At 44.7% G+C, this 19,349-nt stretch overlaps 7 protein-coding genes across 7 annotated transcripts; 3 read left to right on the plus strand and 4 right to left on the minus strand.

Moving 5' to 3' along the window:
- Positions 1 to 566: 566 nt before the first annotated feature.
- On the plus strand, positions 567 to 1,898 carry TRUGW13939_08607 (uncharacterized protein; the record flags this gene model as incomplete). Its single annotated transcript, XM_035491740.1, has 1 exon — positions 567 to 1,898. One exon carries the CDS (start codon positions 567 to 569, stop codon positions 1,896 to 1,898), a length of 1,332 nt encoding a protein of 443 aa, XP_035347633.1.
- A 1,018-nt stretch (positions 1,899 to 2,916) lies between these two features.
- TRUGW13939_08608 (uncharacterized protein) lies at positions 2,917 to 4,541 on the plus strand (the record flags this gene model as incomplete). Its single annotated transcript, XM_035491741.1, has 2 exons — positions 2,917 to 3,284; positions 3,341 to 4,541. The coding sequence occupies 2 exons, from the start codon at positions 2,917 to 2,919 to the stop codon at positions 4,539 to 4,541; spliced, it is 1,569 nt and encodes a 522-aa protein (XP_035347634.1).
- Positions 4,542 to 6,260: 1,719 nt separating this feature from the next.
- TRUGW13939_08609 (uncharacterized protein) lies at positions 6,261 to 8,384 on the minus strand (the record flags this gene model as incomplete). Its single annotated transcript, XM_035491742.1, has 3 exons — positions 6,261 to 7,148; positions 7,205 to 7,620; positions 7,691 to 8,384. The coding sequence occupies 3 exons, from the start codon at positions 8,382 to 8,384 to the stop codon at positions 6,261 to 6,263; spliced, it is 1,998 nt and encodes a 665-aa protein (XP_035347635.1).
- Positions 8,385 to 9,496: 1,112 nt separating this feature from the next.
- On the minus strand, positions 9,497 to 10,009 carry TRUGW13939_08610 (uncharacterized protein; the record flags this gene model as incomplete). The annotated part of the gene is made up of 3 exons (XM_035491743.1): positions 9,497 to 9,700; positions 9,759 to 9,846; positions 9,903 to 10,009. The coding sequence occupies 3 exons, from the start codon at positions 10,007 to 10,009 to the stop codon at positions 9,497 to 9,499; spliced, it is 399 nt and encodes a 132-aa protein (XP_035347636.1).
- A 2,197-nt stretch (positions 10,010 to 12,206) lies between these two features.
- Positions 12,207 to 15,012, minus strand: TRUGW13939_08611 (uncharacterized protein; the record flags this gene model as incomplete). Its single annotated transcript, XM_035491744.1, has 8 exons — positions 12,207 to 12,391; positions 12,459 to 12,976; positions 13,048 to 13,272; positions 13,330 to 13,535; positions 13,612 to 14,193; positions 14,245 to 14,325; positions 14,379 to 14,874; positions 14,966 to 15,012. 8 exons carry the CDS (start codon positions 15,010 to 15,012, stop codon positions 12,207 to 12,209), a joined length of 2,340 nt encoding a protein of 779 aa, XP_035347637.1.
- Positions 15,013 to 16,266: 1,254 nt separating this feature from the next.
- TRUGW13939_08612 (uncharacterized protein) lies at positions 16,267 to 17,160 on the minus strand (the record flags this gene model as incomplete). Its single annotated transcript, XM_035491745.1, has 1 exon — positions 16,267 to 17,160. One exon carries the CDS (start codon positions 17,158 to 17,160, stop codon positions 16,267 to 16,269), a length of 894 nt encoding a protein of 297 aa, XP_035347638.1.
- A 632-nt stretch (positions 17,161 to 17,792) lies between these two features.
- Positions 17,793 to 19,254, plus strand: TRUGW13939_08613 (uncharacterized protein; the record flags this gene model as incomplete). Its single annotated transcript, XM_035491746.1, has 4 exons — positions 17,793 to 18,079; positions 18,147 to 18,571; positions 18,631 to 18,752; positions 18,811 to 19,254. 4 exons carry the CDS (start codon positions 17,793 to 17,795, stop codon positions 19,252 to 19,254), a joined length of 1,278 nt encoding a protein of 425 aa, XP_035347639.1.
- Positions 19,255 to 19,349: the final 95 nt, after the last annotated feature.

The raw sequence follows: 19,349 nt of genomic DNA on the forward strand, positions 1-19,349 counted from the left end.
TTGTCTCCATTACTCTTAAACGTGGGGGTGCCTTGTTTTGAAAGAAGCAAGCAGATGATATTTAATCACGGTAATATTAATACAACTGTAAATACGTCCTGTCATTAATTGATATGTTGGCGCCTAGGAACCATGGATTGGCTACCCAAGGACCAAAGGTCTTTTATAGCAGCTATCAAGATCATATCATTTAAGTTCAATGGACCGGATTCTTCAAACCTCGAGTACTATCAACGATAAATAAAGTGTGTGTGGTATATTGGATTAAATACAAGTCAAGTAATACCAGTCAATTTACGTGAACTTTCAAAGATCAGTCCGACTGCAGAATACCCCAAACATAAGATATTGATATTGTTGAAAGAGGCGTAAAAATAATATGACAGATATATATAACGCATCATTACTCCATCAATTGATCAGCAAATATTCTGCCATTGTGGTAAGACTGCCTTGCCGTAGAAAGACCCACAAATCGTCACCGCAGATCAATTTTCGCCAACGCTCCAGATCTCAACTACGTAGATTATTGATTGTTTACTTTATCAACTTCTACAGTCGACACAATGCTTATCAGCCTAGGTACGCTATCGCTTCTCACACAGACCCGATATGTGGTTCATCTGTCAGATGGGAAGCGCCTGGTTCTGTTTCGCCTACCAGCGATCGATACGTCGACACGCAAGGCCAACGAAACCTACAATGGATGGTCCTATTATGCCATGGAGGCCGAATGTCCTCACGCGGGAGGCCCAATGGCGGAATCATCTGTCGATATTGAAGACTCGGCTTATGTTGTCTCGTGCCCTTGGCACGCATACGACTTTAACGTAGAGACAGGCGAGTCTAGTGTGGGAATCAAAGCGTGCACGTTTCCCATCAAAATCCGAGGCGAGGAGGTGATGTTGGAGTACCCATCAGAAACTATAAATACTATAAAGATCGCGAGGATAGAACCTGTCAGTGAAAAAGTGGAGTTGAAACGATATGCGAGCTCAGCTTCTATCCTGGAGAACACACCCGGGGCCCGATACCTGGATGATAACGCGTCTGTGTGTGAGTGGGCGGCACATATTTTAAACACAGCAAACCCGGAGCAGAAGATCGATCTTACCACACGGCTATTTTCGCTCTTTGTGGCTAGAGAGGCATCACCATCACCCATGAATCTAGGGCGAGGAATCGCTACTCCTCCTGACCAACCACCACGAGAGAGCCTTGTGGAAGTCCAACCATGGGATGCCCCGAAGACAGGGAGGGCTGGTTCTGCAAAAAGTAGAATTGCTATGCTACATGCCCTAGCTAATATCGAACTGTGGGCCATTGATCTCGCCATCGACATTTGCGTGCGGTTTGCCATGTTTCGAACTGAAGGGAATAAAAAAGAGCTGCCACGGGCTTTCTTTCATGACTGGCTGAAAGTAGCTAGTGATGAAGCAAAGCACTTTTCTCTACTTCGTACCAGAATTGAACAAATGGGCTCTTACTTTGGTGCGCTTCCTGTGCATCACGGCCTCTGGCTCTCGGCAACGGAAACGGCCTATAACCTCAGGTCCCGGATCAGCATTATCGCCCTTGTACATGAGGCCCGTGGTCTTGATGTTAATCCAATGACAATTGAAAAATTTCGCAAGGCCGGTGATAAACAGAGCGTTCCCGTGTTAGAGATCATTCATAACGACGAAATCACGCATGTAACCACGGGTCATCGGTGGCTTACCTGGATTTGTGAGCAAGAAGGGACTGACCCTGTTCAAGTTTTTCGAAATAACGTTCAAAAACATTTCAGGGGCCCGATAAGAGGGCCTTTCAATGAGGAGGCTCGGATGCAGGCCGGCATGGACCGTCGGTGGTACGACAACCATGGTGCCCACGGGGATATGGCAGTGGCTTCATAGCGAACTTTCAAGAGAAATAGGAGAGAGTGTGTGTGTGTGAGCGTCTTGATGGTACCTATGAGAAAGCTCAGTCCCAACGACACAAGACTTGATATATAAGAATCCTACCTACGTTGTTATGCTCACGTTGCCACCAACGACCAAATGAACAATCATGGCACAATACAGGACAGCGATCAAACGCCTTTCAAATACCAACGCTTTGTCCAAATTGCAAAAGATGGTACTACTACAAAAACACTTAATTGAGCTCTTGGGTAACAATGTTCATCGGCAAAATTCCGCGCTTCTAGGTTCTTCTTCCGGCTCATTTCCATACTCGTCCGGAATCACTAGTGGTGTATCCAACTTGGGTACATTGTTGACCCAACTCGATATTTCTTCCATGGCTCTATTGTAGACCTTCCAAGGTTTTTCGATTATGGGTCGAGTACCCCGTGGCAAACCCTTTGCCAACAAATCGTTTATTGTTAGAACCAAATACCTTGACAGGACAACAATTATGGCGTATCGTGCTGGATCTGAATCCTTGGGATCTGGCGCTAATAGTTCACAGGGGGTTGTTGAAGAAATTCTCAGTCTCAGAACGAAACCCTTCAATATATCCAATAATCAAACCTTCATACATGCGGTATAACGATGCAGTTGGCGTGTCACCTTTATTTAACGGCTTTCCCCCCGTCGTTGTTTCCGGTGCATCAAAAGCCATGCGACATCTGGGGTACGAAAATCTTTAGCTTTATGTTTTGACTGCCATCGGAAGAACGCAGAAATATTCGAAACCATGTCTAGCAAAAAATAGTGACCTGAGGTGTTGTACAAGCGCAAACCGGGTATTCTAATTTTAGTTCTTAGTGGAGTTGTGACATGTAATTCACGCGTCTCCGATTGGCCGTTGGAAGGCCAAGGTGGCATTTGACTCTTGTGAGGTGAGACGAGATTTCGTCGCGAAATTGGTAGCCTACATAGATAGTTAACTCTACGCTGTTGCGCATTATTAACGCGTTGGTACGGAAATATGGAATTTTTTCAATCACCCACTTTCGCGTCGGATGTGAAAGATTTGATGAAGCAGCATCATGTCCCGGGTCTCGCCATTGCCATCATACAGGACGGTAAAATCGACTCTACGGGATATGGATATGCGTGCCTAGATCCTAGAAGACCTTGCACAGCAGATACGTTGTTTGACATTGCGTCGTCTTCCAAATCACTCACTGCTGCAGCGGTGGGATTGCTAGTCAACGACAATGAAAACTTTCCCGAGGTTCAGTACGACGCCGTGATGTCTACTCTCCTCTCCGAAGATTTTGTCATGTCTGGAGTGGGATACACAGAAGGAGTCACCGTGGAGGATATTTTAAGTCACAGAAGCGGGCTCCCTGGGTGAGTTCAAGCACTCGATTTCATATTCTAATCAAAAACTAATCAAGCTACGCCAGCCATAACGATTCGTACATGAGCGTGCGAGCGGCACGGCCAGACAATGCTCGATCTATTACAAGAAATCTCAGAAACCTTTCAGTGGCTGCCCCTATCCGTTCAAAGTATATCTATTGTAATATGATGTATACCGTGGCCACCCATCTAGTGGAAGTCAAAAGTGGGCGGGATTTTGGTGCATTTCTCGAGGAGCGAATTTTCAAGCCCCTCAACATGTCATCAACTAGCCTTCAACCTAGCAGTGCTCGATTGAGAGGGTTTGAATCCAGCATGGCAACGGGCTATCTTTGGAACAAAGCTGACTTCATCTATCGTGATCTGGAGAGTCCAGACTGCCCAGAGGGTCAAGGTGCAGGCTCAATTATAACGAGTGTAAACGACTTTATCAAATGGGTCAAGGCTTTACTTAACCGAGAAGATCCCATTAACCAAAAGGTCTATGAAGGACTCACTCGCATGCGCGCCTTCGTGAACCCAAATGCGACAAGACGGAAACGTTACACATCGCCAGTGGCATACGCTGCCGGGTTAGATATCTACTATTACCGGGGACATATGGTTGTCGGGCATAATGGTGTGACTTCTGGGTGGGGGAGCCGGTTTTTCTTCCTCCCAGACTTTGAATTCGGCTCTGTTATTGTTGGAAACTCAGAGGGGGCGAATTCCGTTGCGAGCATTCTTGTCCGGAGGCTGGTCGATAACTTTCTCGGTGTTGAGGACGACACAACCCATCACAACACCACTAAAACCAAAACCAAAACCCCTGCTCCATGCCGCAGTATTAATGTTCAGCCCAAGTCAAAAGTCAATCATGCAGTAAAGAAGAATGAAGAACATCATAAAAGCAAAGAGAATGGACAAAATTCACAGTCTACTGCCCCACAGCCACAGGAGATGTCTCTCAGCGCGTATATTGGCAGTTACTGGAACCCCGGCTATCATGATTTGGTTGTTCAAATCAAAGACGGTGTGCTCTTTGTCGACGCTACGGATCGTTCAATGGGCTTTACCCTGAAATTTGAACATGTCAGCAACGGGACACAATACAATGCCCATCTCAGTGATCGGCTTGATGGCGGTGACGACTTGGTCAAAGCAGAGTTTGTCATTGAAAATGGTCGAGTCATGAAACTAGGTCTGCATTTAGAAGCAGCATTAAAGGACATGATCTGGTTTGAGAGGAAAGACATTAGTGGTTGATACAAATCTTCTGGGTGGGTCTTCATAGGTTACCACAAGTGGAACTCGGAATATCTTGACCACAGCACCAAAAGACCTTTGGTCTCTTGGGCAGTTCTATTTTTCTCTTATATCTCCAACAAAATACCATGGAAGTAATACTTCTGGCACGTAATACGCCAACGACTATGATGTAAGATTTTATAATGCGTATCAACCTTTTCTACCACAAGATACATGCAAGGTCTGCCAGTTTTATGCGAGCCACGAATATTTAAATTCGAAAAATTATAACAAAATATATTTACATATAGAACAAGCGAGATCGGGGGTCGACACTTTCCGGATTAGCGCGTGCGGTCGCATGCCTCACCACAATTGTGGTGTTTCTACCTACTATGACGCTGGGAAACTATGTTTAAATAGACTAGCTAGCTTTGACCGATCTAATTAGCGGAGACCACCCCTCCAAGGTAGGCTTCTCCCTTCTCTCTTCATACTAGTATTAGTATTCGCCGCGGAATGCACTCATTTCTTAAAGACTAGGCTCTTGTCTCACTTAGAGGGTTCGAAAACAGTTTATCCCTTGTTTTGGGGCCTGTAACCAACCCGGTTTTATGTCTACTTTAGATAAGCTGTAAATTTAGTTGGCTGTTAGTGTGAAATATATTAGAGGCTCCTCTAGTTAGGACTGGTGTTGTTTCTAGTACGAGCCGAGGAAAAGTCAGTGTCTGCTCAACATTTGAAGAGTAGACCATTTTTGAAATCCTCTGCACTGTGACATTCATACTTTATAGAATTTAGGCTGAAAATGTCAGTTGGCGCTCCAGACGTAGTAGCAACCCACGTTCATGTCATCTTTATTACTAATATCTTACTAGCACAAATCATAAAACTCCCGCATTGACCATTATCTCATCAATCAAGAAACATACTGTCACTTTCTGGTTTCCTTCTTTCTTCTGTCCTTCCATGGATCCCATCGCAGAGGGCTACCGTATATCTCCGTCTTGCGATGCCGGCACCGTTTTAGCAAAACAAGTAATAGCGAATCAAATCCTTAAAGCCGTATGAAGCTTAACTAGAGTCCTGGGTTTTGAGGCTAAAAACTTTTTGTATTGCTCGCTACACACACTTTACTCACTCGATAGGGCTAGGTCTAGGAAATCGGTATCATATCTAGCTCCTCGGCTTCGTGCGGTAAAAAAACGTCATAGGATTCGAAATGGAGGGTGAAAGATACATTCAACGAGAAAATCCATTGAAGGTGGTTGTTTCAATAATACCCCCAGGGTCACTTTCCTTAGTCAGCATTGACGTCTCTATTCGGTAGTGGTTTGACAATAGCTTTATGGCCATTCTCAGAAGTCCAGAGCGGTGTTAGTGCATGCAGTTACAACAAGGCGCAGAATATCGGGCATGCCGCAGTAGGAAAGGGCCGAGTATATATGTAAGTAATATATTTTTAACAGGGGATCGTTGCATTTACATACTTTATTATAAGATACTTAGCTCTTCGTGGTCTATTCTTTTCGCTGAATGGAATAATGTGAGACAACTGGTAACAATAATGCAATTAATGTAGCCAGTTTTTGCCGGAATGATTTTAAGGCATCCAATTAAGAAGAGCCACGCAGACAGCTGAACGCAAGATGTCTTTCTGGCTGTATGTTGCCGCCCTGAAGCACGAACTAGATTGGGACAGGCAACCTTTATCTCGGACGATATTATATATGTAATTTAACTGCTCCAACGAACAGTGTAATTACCTCCAGTCAGGTTATTCACAGTCACAGTACTCCCATTAAAAGATGGGCCTTGAACTGTATTACCTCCAGGTCCACTTATGGTTACAGTATTGCCTTGACTCGCCGGCAAGACAAGTGTACCGGTTGATCCCTGTGGGGTTTCAAAATCGCCGTCTAGTCCCCCTGAGTTCTGTGTCCATGATGCCGAAAATATTCCCAGTGGACTCTCGAAGCCAGCCTCAATACTGCTCAAGCCGCCCAGGGATGGCACTATTGTCCAATTCTGTCCTCCACCACTTGTTAATTGAATTCCGGCTCCATTGAAGGTCAATATAGATGTCGGACCAGTAGACCAGCCATGAGCATGACTGACCCGCGGATCATTACTGTAAGGTTCATAATGCAGACTCCCATTGGTTGAATAGCCTTCAATGAATGAACTGTTAGTCATGCGAGGGTCCTCTAACATGAAGTCATGCCACATAAATTCCGTGAGGTTGACTGCCCGATCTGCATGTCCAGCAGCATAATGTGCTTTCAACTCGAAGCTAGATGAAAACGGTGAGACCGTCGCTCCAGCTTCCGGGGCAGGTGCGCCATATTCATTCCAGCGAGCCATTAAAGAATCGCTAATAGAAGATGCCTGAGAAGCAGAGCTGACAAGGCCAGAAAAGACGGCCCATGAGTTACCATCTTGCGGATATAGTGTGGACTCTTCATTGTCTTTGAATAGATTCTGGGAAGAATCCCAGAGGAGGGAATTGGCTGCGCTCTGGATGGTGCTAGCTGTGGTTGTCCAATTCTGCACATAAGTCGTGTCGCCGACGGCCAGTGCAAGCCGCACACCAAGACCAAGGTTGTAATAGAATATCGCGTTTGCCTAGAAAATCTTGGTTAATTGAATAGTTTTTCTCTAGCTAATTTCAGTGACTTTACCTCAATATTGTGCCCGCCCATCCCAGATCGCAGCCAGTCATTGGAACTCGTCACATTTGCTAATCCAGAGTTGTCGACTGTTCCCACGATGTAGTTCATACCAAGGGTGTAATTAGACCAAACAGACTTGAGGTAATCAATATCCCCAGTGTATATATAATAATCGTGAATATCATTCAATGAATGGAGATGGTAAGTGAAGCTCCACGTAAAGGAAGAGCCTAGGTCTATCGGTGGCCCCACGTAATATGGAAGTTGACCGTTTGATTGCTGATTCGCAAGCAATGCATCGATGGCCGTCTTAGTAGAATCGAGAGAGTTCGTAGAGACAAACAAAGAGGGCTGTGAGATAACGACGTCCCCCGGCCAAATTAGACGGTCTCGTTTGGCGCCATCCACCAAGGTTTCAGCTCCATCTACCAGGGCCAGACTCAAAATCAGCAAGGTTGACACATTGAAAGCTAGTTCAGTGCCACGTCCACTTACTAGTAAGAGTAGCATTATAATACCAGTCATCAAGAGATAAGCTCAGCGCGCTGCCTGTGTCCGTGCTAATCGTACAGAGCTGGTTCGTGTAAGCACCAGCGTACCAAACCCGGTTCAATTTCTCGCTACTGCTATGAAAATAGCCCAAATAGGACTTCGGATCTTCTGCGCTTGGTGAAGCTGTCCAATTAACTTTTAGATCGGACAAACTAAGCGTTCCGGAGGAGTTATGCCACACGCTCATGTAACGGAATCCTCCTCTCTGGTGATATTTATCTGCACCATATGACCCTGATGAACCGATGGGGAACCATAGGGGAGCATCGCGCCCAGAGTTCTGCGTGGCATCACATTCATATGGACTAATCCACTCAGAACTTTCAGTGAACGAAAATCCCAGGAACTCATTGGAGCCATTCACGGAATCAACATTGAATTGCACTGTGCCAGCGATATTTTTGCCAAAGTCCAGAGTAACGGATGAGTTGACGCCAACGAAAACTGCTCCTCCACAAGCGCTACCATCGCTAGTCAAACACGCTGCATTTTGCACAGTGCCATTGATCATGTAGATCTCCCCGGCTGTGAGAAGACGTGATGAAGGGGCGAGAATATATTCACTGTATGGTATCTGTGTGGAAAAAACAAAGGACGAGAAAAGAGAGAGGGACAGGGCCCCTTTGTTGGCGAGCATGATGAAGGTGTCGTTCGAAGCCAGTCAATTTGGGGACAAAAAGGAGTATAAAGTTCCAGAGTCCGGGTTGTTTGACATCTGAGCGATGATCTCGCAAGGCCCCTTGCCGCCATAGATATATCGATTCCAGCACGACGACCCCGAAACTTCGGGTCAAATATGAGCCGAGTTATTTTAAATGTTCAAGCTTGACGCAATGCGAAGCTATAAGGAGGTGGGGGGTCCCCCGCTTCATATTCCGTGTTCCCCATGAGGTGGAGCCGACCCTATATCGTGCCTGAAGAATCCCCCTAGAGATAATAGGGATTACAATACAAAGACAAGCAATTTCATCTCACACCAAGTCTGTTTTCCATTGGGTACTCGCTTTTTTCGCCTCATATGGGCACTTTCTGCTGGGAATCACTCATACGGTATCCAGCGGAAAATTTAGCGAGCGTATTGGGTAACTCGGAGCTGGTGATTTCTCTGCAGATCTCTCGGGTCGCATTTGTCCGAGCTGCTAATGTTTAGCTATACGGTTTTCCCGTCAATGTCGTGCGGGGAGCATTGATTAATTCGTGGAATCAGCCCGCGGAAGCCATATATTGTTAATGCCCAACCTCGCTGCTAGATGTTGATCGTCCTACGGTGGGCGAACTAGAGAAATTCCTAATTCTCCTCGCCCTTGATAGCTTGTCTTTTTTCGGCAATTCTCTATAGTCAATTCGCAGTATTAACATCCAAAGTTGTAATATTATATGATATTCTCTTAGAAAACATCCGTACTTGCACTTCGATCAATATAAGCTAAAAGGTGATGGACTTCAAATCAAAGGCGACCTCAGATTCAGAAAACGAACAATATAACACTCCATCAAGACCATGACTCGTCCTAGGGAATAAACACTGATCCGCCGGGTGCTAGAAACGTGTCTTAAAGGAAAATTGTCCTTGAGCCGTAAACTCTCTTAAGAGGGCGTGGTATAATTTTGAAGAAGAAAGTGAATCCTGTTATACCTTTCCCGGGTAATGTTATTATATTTCAATGCGGCAGATCCTGTACAAATTAACTTGTTAGCAGTAGCCAAATCATGTATGGTATATATGACAATATAAAGACGTGGGTGAGTTTACGGTTGTGGAGGCGTACCCAGAGGAATAGGCGCGGGTGAATTCGGGTTTTGGCCGCCCAACACAGTGCTTAGTGTCATACAGGCCGGTGGAAGATTGTCAATTCGAAGAGTACCGGTCTCAAGCGACGAAAACAGTATGTGAGATGAGCTTAGTTGGGACTTGCAAAGGCCGCCAGCTGGCTGGGGAAACCCCGCAAAAGTCTGGTTGAAATATTCAGTATTCCAAGCCTAAGAACTTATATGCTGAATAACGACTTACATCATCATCACGTTTATCTATGTGAACGTAGTCTCTCTTATGCAGTGTCCCTAAAAAGGCACTAATGCCACCTACTGTCCCTGCTGCTCTGAGATAGAGTTAGTCTCATAATATTTTAGGTCCTGAGAGGTGTAAAATGCGTACACTGCACCAGTTACTACTGTCTCCAATATCAGAGGAGGTGCAGAACATTGCTGTATTCCGTATGCGATTATGACTATAGCCGAACCCAAAGCAGTAATAAGCTGCATGCTGTCAACTCTATAGCCGGGGTGTTTGCTGCTTAACAAAATAAGGGATTGGATTTATGCACTCGGGCCGCAATAGCGCATAGTTCTAATAGACATCACACTTTAGCAGATTGAAAGTGTTTAATTTATAATAAAACCATGACGCACGTGTTTAACATCTGTGTTTTAAGATGTGTTTGCATATCGCAAAGAACAAAACAAGAGAATAAATACATTGACCCAGCCATTGGTTATCTATAGGGATTAAATGGGTCCTTTAAATTTTCATGAAACATAAATTAGCAGAGGAAGTTGAATAAAATGCGTTCCATTTCTAGGTATCAATAGAGGGTTCAATAAGCCTACTAACAACGTTTGAAAGATAACAATACCACTTTCAATTAGCATAATTTTTTTGGGTTTTAATTTTAGCAGTGGGTCAATGACCCCTACATATTATATCTCAGGGACTAGTCGTTATACGATACACAAGAACGTGTCAAGCCTGCCAGATATCAGTCTACATCTTCGTCTTGGTTAAGTGATATTAATGTTATGCAATATTTTTAGGTTATTCTTGGTGGTAATTTTAACTTTCTAAAAATAAATCAAAGGGAGAGCCCTTATAGGGGTCGATCTTTGAACAACGATACAAAGCATCGGCTAAAATGAAACCTTGTTCTCTATGATTCTTTCTAGTCTATATTCAACTCGCTAGAACTACATCATTAGGAACCACGTCACCTACTCGCTTTTTATCCTTCGTTGTTTCATACTTTTACTCTAGACACATCCCAGCAACCTACGAGTACAACAACAGCCCTGCTACGAAGGTCGAAATGGAGTTATTCTACACATACCTACCAACATCGGTGCCTATTCTATATTTTTTTCTTTCTGTTGGAATGTTTTTCATTGCGGGCAATGTCTCCATCACCCACAGAGTTATGCTACTACCACTATTGCTAACACCAGCCTATCTATCTCTTCGGAAAGCAAACTACTGGCCTGGAGACTTGAGCAGCCTCTGGAGCATACTCTTATTTGTGTGGCTAACGCACTCTACCTCACTATTGTTTCTTGAAGAACAAAATGTTTGGGTAGAAGCTGGATTGTCAGCAGAGAATTGTGGAGTCATAATTCGTTATGTTCCCAAGAAGTATCACGCTTCTCTCAGACTCTGGAATAACCCGCGTCTAATTGGGACCACTCGACAAGTTCCTCGTAAGTTTCGGCAGACCAAAGATAAAGCGCACGGTTTATTTTCTTTCACCTCAATACGCCTCGCAAAGCTGGTTCCATACATCTGGTTGAACGCCTATGGCCCCACTCTCGTGTTTCTAGTCTGGTTGGATCCATTCGATTGGAAGATTTTGACCTAGCTCATCAATCCTTTTTCCGTCGCTTACTGTATTTATCCCCTTTATCGGCTCCTGTCACAGAGCACGAAGTATGGATGAGGGCAGTGTTTGTATCTTGGTGGGTGGCTGCAGTTGTAACCAAGCTGGATGCAGCTCATACTGTGTTATCTCTTATCACAGTTACAATTATTCGACTTGATCAACCTTGTGACTGGCCTCCACTATTCGGTTCTTTTTACAATTCCTGGAGCATTCGCCGATTTTGGGGTACTTTCTGGCATCAGATCAGCCTGAGGTCGTACCAAAATTATGCACAGCTATTCGTTCGAAATGTCGGTTTTCTGCGGCCGGCCTCTAGGGAAGAAAAAGTCGGAAAGATTTTCGTGGTTTTTCTATTGTCTGGCCTAATACACGCAATGTCTTCATGGAGCCTTGGCGATCGATGTAGCTGGCGCTTGGATATATGGTGGTTCTGTATGAACTTCATCGGAGGGGTTTTGGAGACTGCAGTGGAGAGGTCCCTGAGATTTTTTGCACGTCGCCTTGGAAAAGGCGAACTCTACGAATTTTTAATAAGAAGCGTATGGACAAAGCTGTTAGGGTTTATGTGGGTATACTTATTTCTTTTCTGGAGTGTTCCCAGGTGGCAATATGCAAAGGTGTATTGTATTCTTCAGGGCATGGTCACATGAATGGAAGTTGTGAAGTATGCTTTTTTACTCTATTGGTTTGAAAATTTCACAGCATCGCTCCTTGTACAATTTTATGTTATTTCTGAATGAATAATCGGTAAATTTCAGTCTCATGCAAACGAGTAAAACCATGTACTGTCATTTCACAGCGTTAAAGCATACATTTTACAGTTCAATGGGGCTTTTATAACTCATCTCATCCCTTAACAACTGGAAAAAAGACTCGAAGGAGGGTTCTTGGTTACTGCTATGCACAGATAGTGGTGACGATATGGATGACGAGGGGCGGTCTGCCTCCATTGAATCGTCAGTCGACGATACTAGCCCTTCCTCTTCTTGACCAGGTGAAGCTGTTATCAGTTTGTTAACGAGGTTTCGATCTTAGTCATTTGAAAGGTTTAACTGGAAAAAACGTACCTAAGAATTGGTCTGAACCACCCAATACAGGCTCGACATCGAAATAGTCGAGATTAATATTTTCTCCGGCATAATACTGGTTTTCATGGACGCGTGGTAAAATGAGTGACGATGGGTTAAAGGTTTCTGATACGCTTGATGGCCCGTGATCCTCATGAATATTTTGACTCTCCCAAGTCTCAGCAAGACATTGCTCTTCTGAAATGAGATCCAACCCAAAAACCACCTCTGACTCTTTTTCCTTACTTTTACGCACCTCATCATATGGCTTTTCCGTCAACGCTTGTGCAGGAAGAGACGAAATTGTCCATGGCAGTCTTGTTCCTAAAACGATTGATGGCACATGTCGAACTTGCTCCGGAAGCGCAACCTCAGTGGGTAGTCTTCCAACGGAAAGACTGTACTCCACTGATTTTGAGATATAAAGATATGCTCTAGGATATCGAAGGTATGCTTCGTCCCAGCTTGTGGCTCTCGGTTCCAGGGACGGGCAAGCTGATAAATTGGTATATCGAGAACTGCTCGAGGTTAGTGGAGAGCTTTGGGTAAAGTTAAATTGATATGAGTCAATATCATCAAGTCGGCTTACATTTTTCTTCGGAGAAAGAGCTCTTTTGTTATAGCATAAGCTAACTGGAGGATTCGATTCGTTCCAGCAGCAACGATTTCGGTGACATCGTAAAGAAGTCGAGATTGCCGAATTACCTCTGCAAATGTGTTCAGGCGATTTCTTCGTACTAGCATCTGAGAATACGACGGAGACAGTTTTAGATTGATTGCGGAAAGAATCAACGGCATACCAGCGTATGCCAACCTAAAGGCCTATGTGAGAGAAAGTCCAAGGCCTCCATCCGAGAAGTGAAATACTTACACGCTAAGAGGTAACATGCCAGTAGCATTTTGAGCCGTAAAGTATTCAATGGTAGATGTCAGACCGTCAATGGCTATACGAAGATCTTTGGCTATTTCTTGTATCTGAATAGCATAATCTTTCTCGGCGGTCCGATCAGTATTCTCAACCAGGAGGGCCTCGTAGTGGGCAATGGATATTTGTGCAGAACTGGTTGAGTTGTCAGGCTGTATCCGTTTCAACAAAAGCAAAGGCTTTGGCTTACTAATAATACATGTAAGTAACATGCGTAAAAAGCTTTACCGTATCGTGAAGCTTAGGGCTTGTCTCCGAGGGGAAGAATGAAGACTGCTTCTTCCACTGTGCAAGCTGTTTCTTCACCATTTGAAGAACTATCCTTGTTTCTTTTACTTCCTTGGTTGAGTGAGACTGAGTTAGTGGGCCTGGGGGAGGAAAAACGATCACAAGCCCATCATTTAACAGCACAGCTAGTCTACATTGTTCCTGCAATGCTGCAAACAATTGTCTCTTTACATCTCTAGAAAAGACGCGAGAGTTTCTAATCTCGTCTTCAAACTCGGATTCGTGGAGACGGTTTTCATCGGCCATGAAGTTCGTTGCAGTAACTTGAGGATGACGCCGGAGTCCAAGGGAGAGACTCCGATCGCGAAGCATGATTGCCCACCACAGTCGTTTCGTCATGGGTTTATCAATCTCGTCGGATGGAAGCATTGGGTAAGACTCGAGAGTCATTGCGATGCGAATTGCGGTTGCTAACCATATGCTCGCTGCTTGAGGGTCTTGGGCAGAAGTGTGGTGAGAAAGGAGAAGCGCGCCCTGCGCCTTCGCCAAACACCGGTCTTCTGCATCCAAGTCGAACAAGGTCTGCAAATTAGCTTTCGACATTTCAGCTGGTCCGTTATGCTTTGTACTTACTTTTGCTCTCTTGTACAGTTCTCTTCGTGCCGCACGTTTGTCATCAAATCCGCATCTCTGCAGTGTCTCTAATGGCATAAACTGTAGATATTTCAGTGAGTATCGGCAAAAAATAAGAAGCCGTCACCTCTTACCGCGCAACAAGAAAATAGCATTGCCTGGAAAACAAATAGTGATATCTTTTTTGAGTTCCCAGAACCCATATAGAGCCGCCAGAACTCGGCTTCATTCATCAAGGGCACAAATGGATGAACAACGGTGAAGTACTGTTTAACGAATTCGTCTAATGCATCCTTGCGCGGGACATGTAGACATCGCTTCAAGATGAGAAATTCAACGTCATCCTTCGGAAGCGACGACAAGTGGCCGACGTCTAAAAATGCGTAGGAGGAGTAGATTACATTTCCATCGGAAGCATTGCTGTCGAAATCTCGGTTGTACATGGTGTCAAACATATCCATCATGGGCATATCGCGAGCCGTATTGTCCGGAAAGGAAGGAGCCTCCAACTCATCAATAAAAGGGGCGTTATCCATGTGCGCGAAATCTGTCGCTGTCACGGTGAGCTTATCAGGCGCGAGCTCCTTGTTGAGAGCATTGTTGTTAGCTGTTTGCGGGGTGGTTTTTGTCCTTGTTTTCTCACAACATCAACGTCACAACGCACAAAAAAAAAAGATGACTGCTTTAAAGTTCAGAGCAGAAAGACGAAATCTATTCATACCGATCAGAGACTTTCGACCGAAGGGTGCAATCATCGCGACCGTCCATTCGGCAGTTTGTGCAGGGCAGCCCATGGATCAGCGCATCGCATCTGACTTTCCGTTTATGACATGTATAACATGCCGCTGCAGCTCGTCGGGTGCGTCGCAGCACCGGGCGCGCTCGTGGCCGGTACTCAAGCATCTTCAGTTGTTCATTGAATAAAGAAGAAGCAATTGTTGACGGAAGTAACTATGTGGAGGGCTCAGCGGCGGCGTAGATAATAATGATCAATGTGTCGAGCCTCGCTGGTCAGCCAGGCCTCGGCCATTCCGAACGCACACGATTACGTAGCTCCAGCCTACAGACCACGGTTGATGGAAATCAATACTAGATGGCGCTCTTCAAGACAGGTAAGGGGTCTATTATCATGCCTCCACGTCGGCGACTAGACTTGTTCTGGTGGTGGGCTGGCCGGAAATACAGCATCCGCGAGACCGCCACGCCATAAAGCCTATTAGTACTTACTATATAGCCGACTTGATAATTACTCATTCTCGAATCATCATCCTCATAGGATTAAAATAGGGTAGAATAAAATAAATAGGAAAGAATGAAATGGAGGAAAGAACAGTCCATCAACTTGATTTATTTATGCCATACCATGATACCAGTCGGCACTCCGGCGCCTTCAAGTTAAAATAACCCTGACCCTACCCAGCCCTACCCCCCGGCGGAGTTTTCTAACGTTTTCTTTTTTCTTTTTTCTTTTACCGTTTACCTCTTTCATTTTTTGTTTTTCCTTTTGCAGGATCAACTCTCAACTCTATAAACGCCAACCAGTCATGTGCCCATGAAGACATACTAACCACCCTACCCCTGTTCCCCGCCTCCGCTACTCCGTATTATTATTACTGCCAGTATTACATATTGTTATCTCTTGCGGGGTTCTCGGCATCTCGGTAGCGAACCTAATTTTCTCCGCCTTTAAACCGGTTCTGGGAAAACATACATCACCCTTGTGGGGCTACGGAGTACGTACTACGTAGTATCAACATTGAATCATGACATCTGGACACTTAGCTAGTCATGAATCAAGCAAATCTGGGGTAGTAGACAATGCCATTTTTAAATAGACGTGGAGAAAATAGCGCGTGGCTGATTTGATTGACTCATGTTGGCAAGAGTTATAAGTTATAACAATCCACAACTATTTATCGCTTCCGAGAGAAAGAGAAAAGCAAAAAAGCCACAACATGTGATAAATAAAGCCGAATAGATAACTAGACCTTTGCTCTAGGGGTATTTGCGAAATTCAGCGTTCTAGCTCGTCGCTTTCTGCATTCGACGTCGCATATCTTTCATGTAGTACCGCTTGGGATATGTGCGAATGAATTTCGGCAAGGCTGGATAAGTCATTTTCGCGAATCCCAGCGCAAACTTGTAAGTAGCTCTTCTGGCTTTAGTAGTCTTAAGCCCGTATTCGTCACGGATTCGCTTTGGTAGCATCTCAGCCGTGATGAGTCGCACCAGCGGTAGGCTCGCCCAGACGTGCAGAGGGGCATTTTTATTGTACAGTAGATCCTTGGCAACGTTCTTCGCGTGTTGGCTAATCTCGACCGTCTCAATCTGCTCATTCCAATATTCCCAGAATGCAGCACGGTCTTTTGGCCACATTTCCGGCGGCACACGCAACGAGACAGCCAGGATAGCATACTCTTTGTATATGGTCTCAGCGGTTTCCCTGTCTAACTCGCCAAATATGCGCTGGTACATGTCTACTCCAACGGCGTAAAGAGTTGCAGCGACCCATGTCTGAAGCCCAGGATCGTCGGCGGAGTAATCAGCGCCTTGAACAGGAGCATGGGCTTTGTGGACCATGTCAATAATGATAGCTTTTTCCGATTGGCTGCCAAAGGCCATACAATAGACATATGTCATGGTAGTTCGTAGTCGGTCCAATGGCCGGTAAGAGAAGTTACTGTGCTGGTCAACTCCTTTCGCCACGCCTGGATTGGCCACTTGCAGAAGAATGGCTACAGCCCCTCCAGCCAGGAGAAGCCCCTCTTGCACAATTTTGAGGATTTCCTTGGGCTTATCGAGTGCGTCAAGAAGCTCCTGGTCGATCTTTGTGCTTTCGGATGCTTCATTCACAGTTTTCTCATCCCACCCTGGGCTTGATGAAACATTTTGAGACTTTTCGATGACAGCAGACATTTTGCCTACGCGTATCAATTTTTTTGGTATAAAGGGAGGGAGGAATTGATTAGAATAAAGGTCTAGTTGTAGAATAGAAACTACGATCAACCGGGTGGCCATATAAATTTATCTGTTCTACATTGGGTGCCTGACATCACACCCTTGATTGATGACCGTTTTAGGCATACAATCGTACCGAGGAAGGGTCTCGGACAGATTCGTCGAACCCCTCAAAGCTCACCGTCCCGAGAATATGTAGTTAGTGTGTGAGAAGTCCTGTAGATCCAGACCCTGGAGGGTCTTTTACCGCGGCATATCATTGCTTAATAGAGCAAATAATTGTCTCCTTCACATTCGTTGAGTAGCTGAGGCCCATCATCTACATCAACAGCGTCCATCTTAGTGACCAAAACAAGGCTGAGGAACAGTAGCTTGTTTCTCCTCATTCTGAACAAGGTTCAGAATCCGAGGTATCAAACTTTAGTTGATATCCTAGTCACCTGCGAGCTTTCGTGTAGCTCTCATCACTATGGAATATTCGTATGTTTTAATAACAATTAGCGGTCATAAGGAAGTGGGTGACCCCAATATTTACGTGTGCCTAAACAACCCCCGTAACTCGAGTATTCTCTGGAAGATACAGTTGCAGAATGTCTAGTTTCCTTGAAAAAAACGCAGATTCATCTAAAAAATGGATTAAAGAACACAAATATGTTGTCGGGTTCTCCAGTATGCCCCAATATCCCGCAGCGACCTTGGCAGCCAAGGGGAGCAAAAACAAAGGCATCGATATAGAGCACGTTGAAACCGTTGAAAAGCCTTCCGAGAAAGAAAACAAAAAATCTCGGGTGCAGAAAGTCAAGCGACACTACAGACGATTCTGGTGTTGCTATCTTGTCGGTGGCATCATATTCTTGGCAATATTTCTCCCTTTATTGTGAGTTTCAGGGGCATTAAATGCCACTACATTCGGGACGTACAGGGCTAATTCAACATTAATTTAGTTTTATTTATGTTTTTCCAGCTATTGCGCAGTTAATGGTCGACAATGCGACCCTGCCGATATATTCGGCCATAATTATGACTCCTCAACCCGACAATGTCACAGTTTCTTTGCAAGCCGGATTGACAGTACCAGCGGGAATTTCCGTTGCACTCGACCCAATCACTTTATATCTTTTTAATCGTAATGTGACGCCTATTCAGCCCTACGTGGCTGTTAGCCTACCTGAACAACATCTTAAGGGGAATGCCCATATAGACATCAGCAATCAAACGGTCACGATACTTGATAAGAACCAATTCATCGCTTTCCTGACAAACGCGGTCTACGGTGAAAAGTTTACTTTGTCGGCTCGGGGCTCGACTAAAGCCCATCTTGGTGCACTCAAGGCCAGCCTCACGCTAGATAAAGACGTGGAGCTGAATGGTCTGTATATATTTTGGGTGTTTTCAATATAGTTATCTCATGCTGATATCATGCTCTAGGGTTGGACTCGCTATCAGGGTTCTCTATCGAATCAGCCAAACTTGTCCCAAAAGAAAGCGATGGAACTAATTTACGCGGTGTTGCGGTGTTGCCAAACCACTCTATCGTGACATTTGCTCTGGTATGTGATATAACATCGTTGGTCCAAACTGCCATAGCTAATAAGATTAAAATACAAGGGAAATGTCACTCTCAACCTCAATGTAGGAGACCTTCTTATTGGTCAGGGTCTGATTGAGAATGTCGTACTTACTCCTGGCAATAATACGGTGGACATCAAGGGCTCACTTTCGATTGCTACTGTGATCGATAATTTGGCCTCCATTTTATCAACTGAAAAATCTGCCATTTCCAACGGTGATCTACAACTGTCAGCATCAGGAAATACGACTATCTATGAAGGCACTCATATTTCTTACTACGAGGAGATACTCAACCATCTCGTTCTTACAACGCAGATACCTATATTAGATGTTATTTCCGATACGCTAAAGGGACTTCTCGACTCTAATACTACTCTTTCCGGGTTACTCAATGGAACAAACGAGACTCTGGAGAGTGATATTTCTGGTAAATTGGCAAATATATCAGATCTATTTGATGCGAGTGATTTGATGTCTTAAGGTTGGAAGTTTGGGGGTTTTTGATATTTATTTGGCCTGGTGATTTAATGTGTATTTTTTTTTCTCCAATTCCATCTACTTTATCAAAGAACTAG

This window comes from Talaromyces rugulosus, chromosome V (assembly GCF_013368755.1).
Source record: "Talaromyces rugulosus chromosome V, complete sequence".
Lineage (NCBI taxonomy): Eukaryota > Fungi > Ascomycota > Eurotiomycetes > Eurotiales > Trichocomaceae > Talaromyces > Talaromyces rugulosus.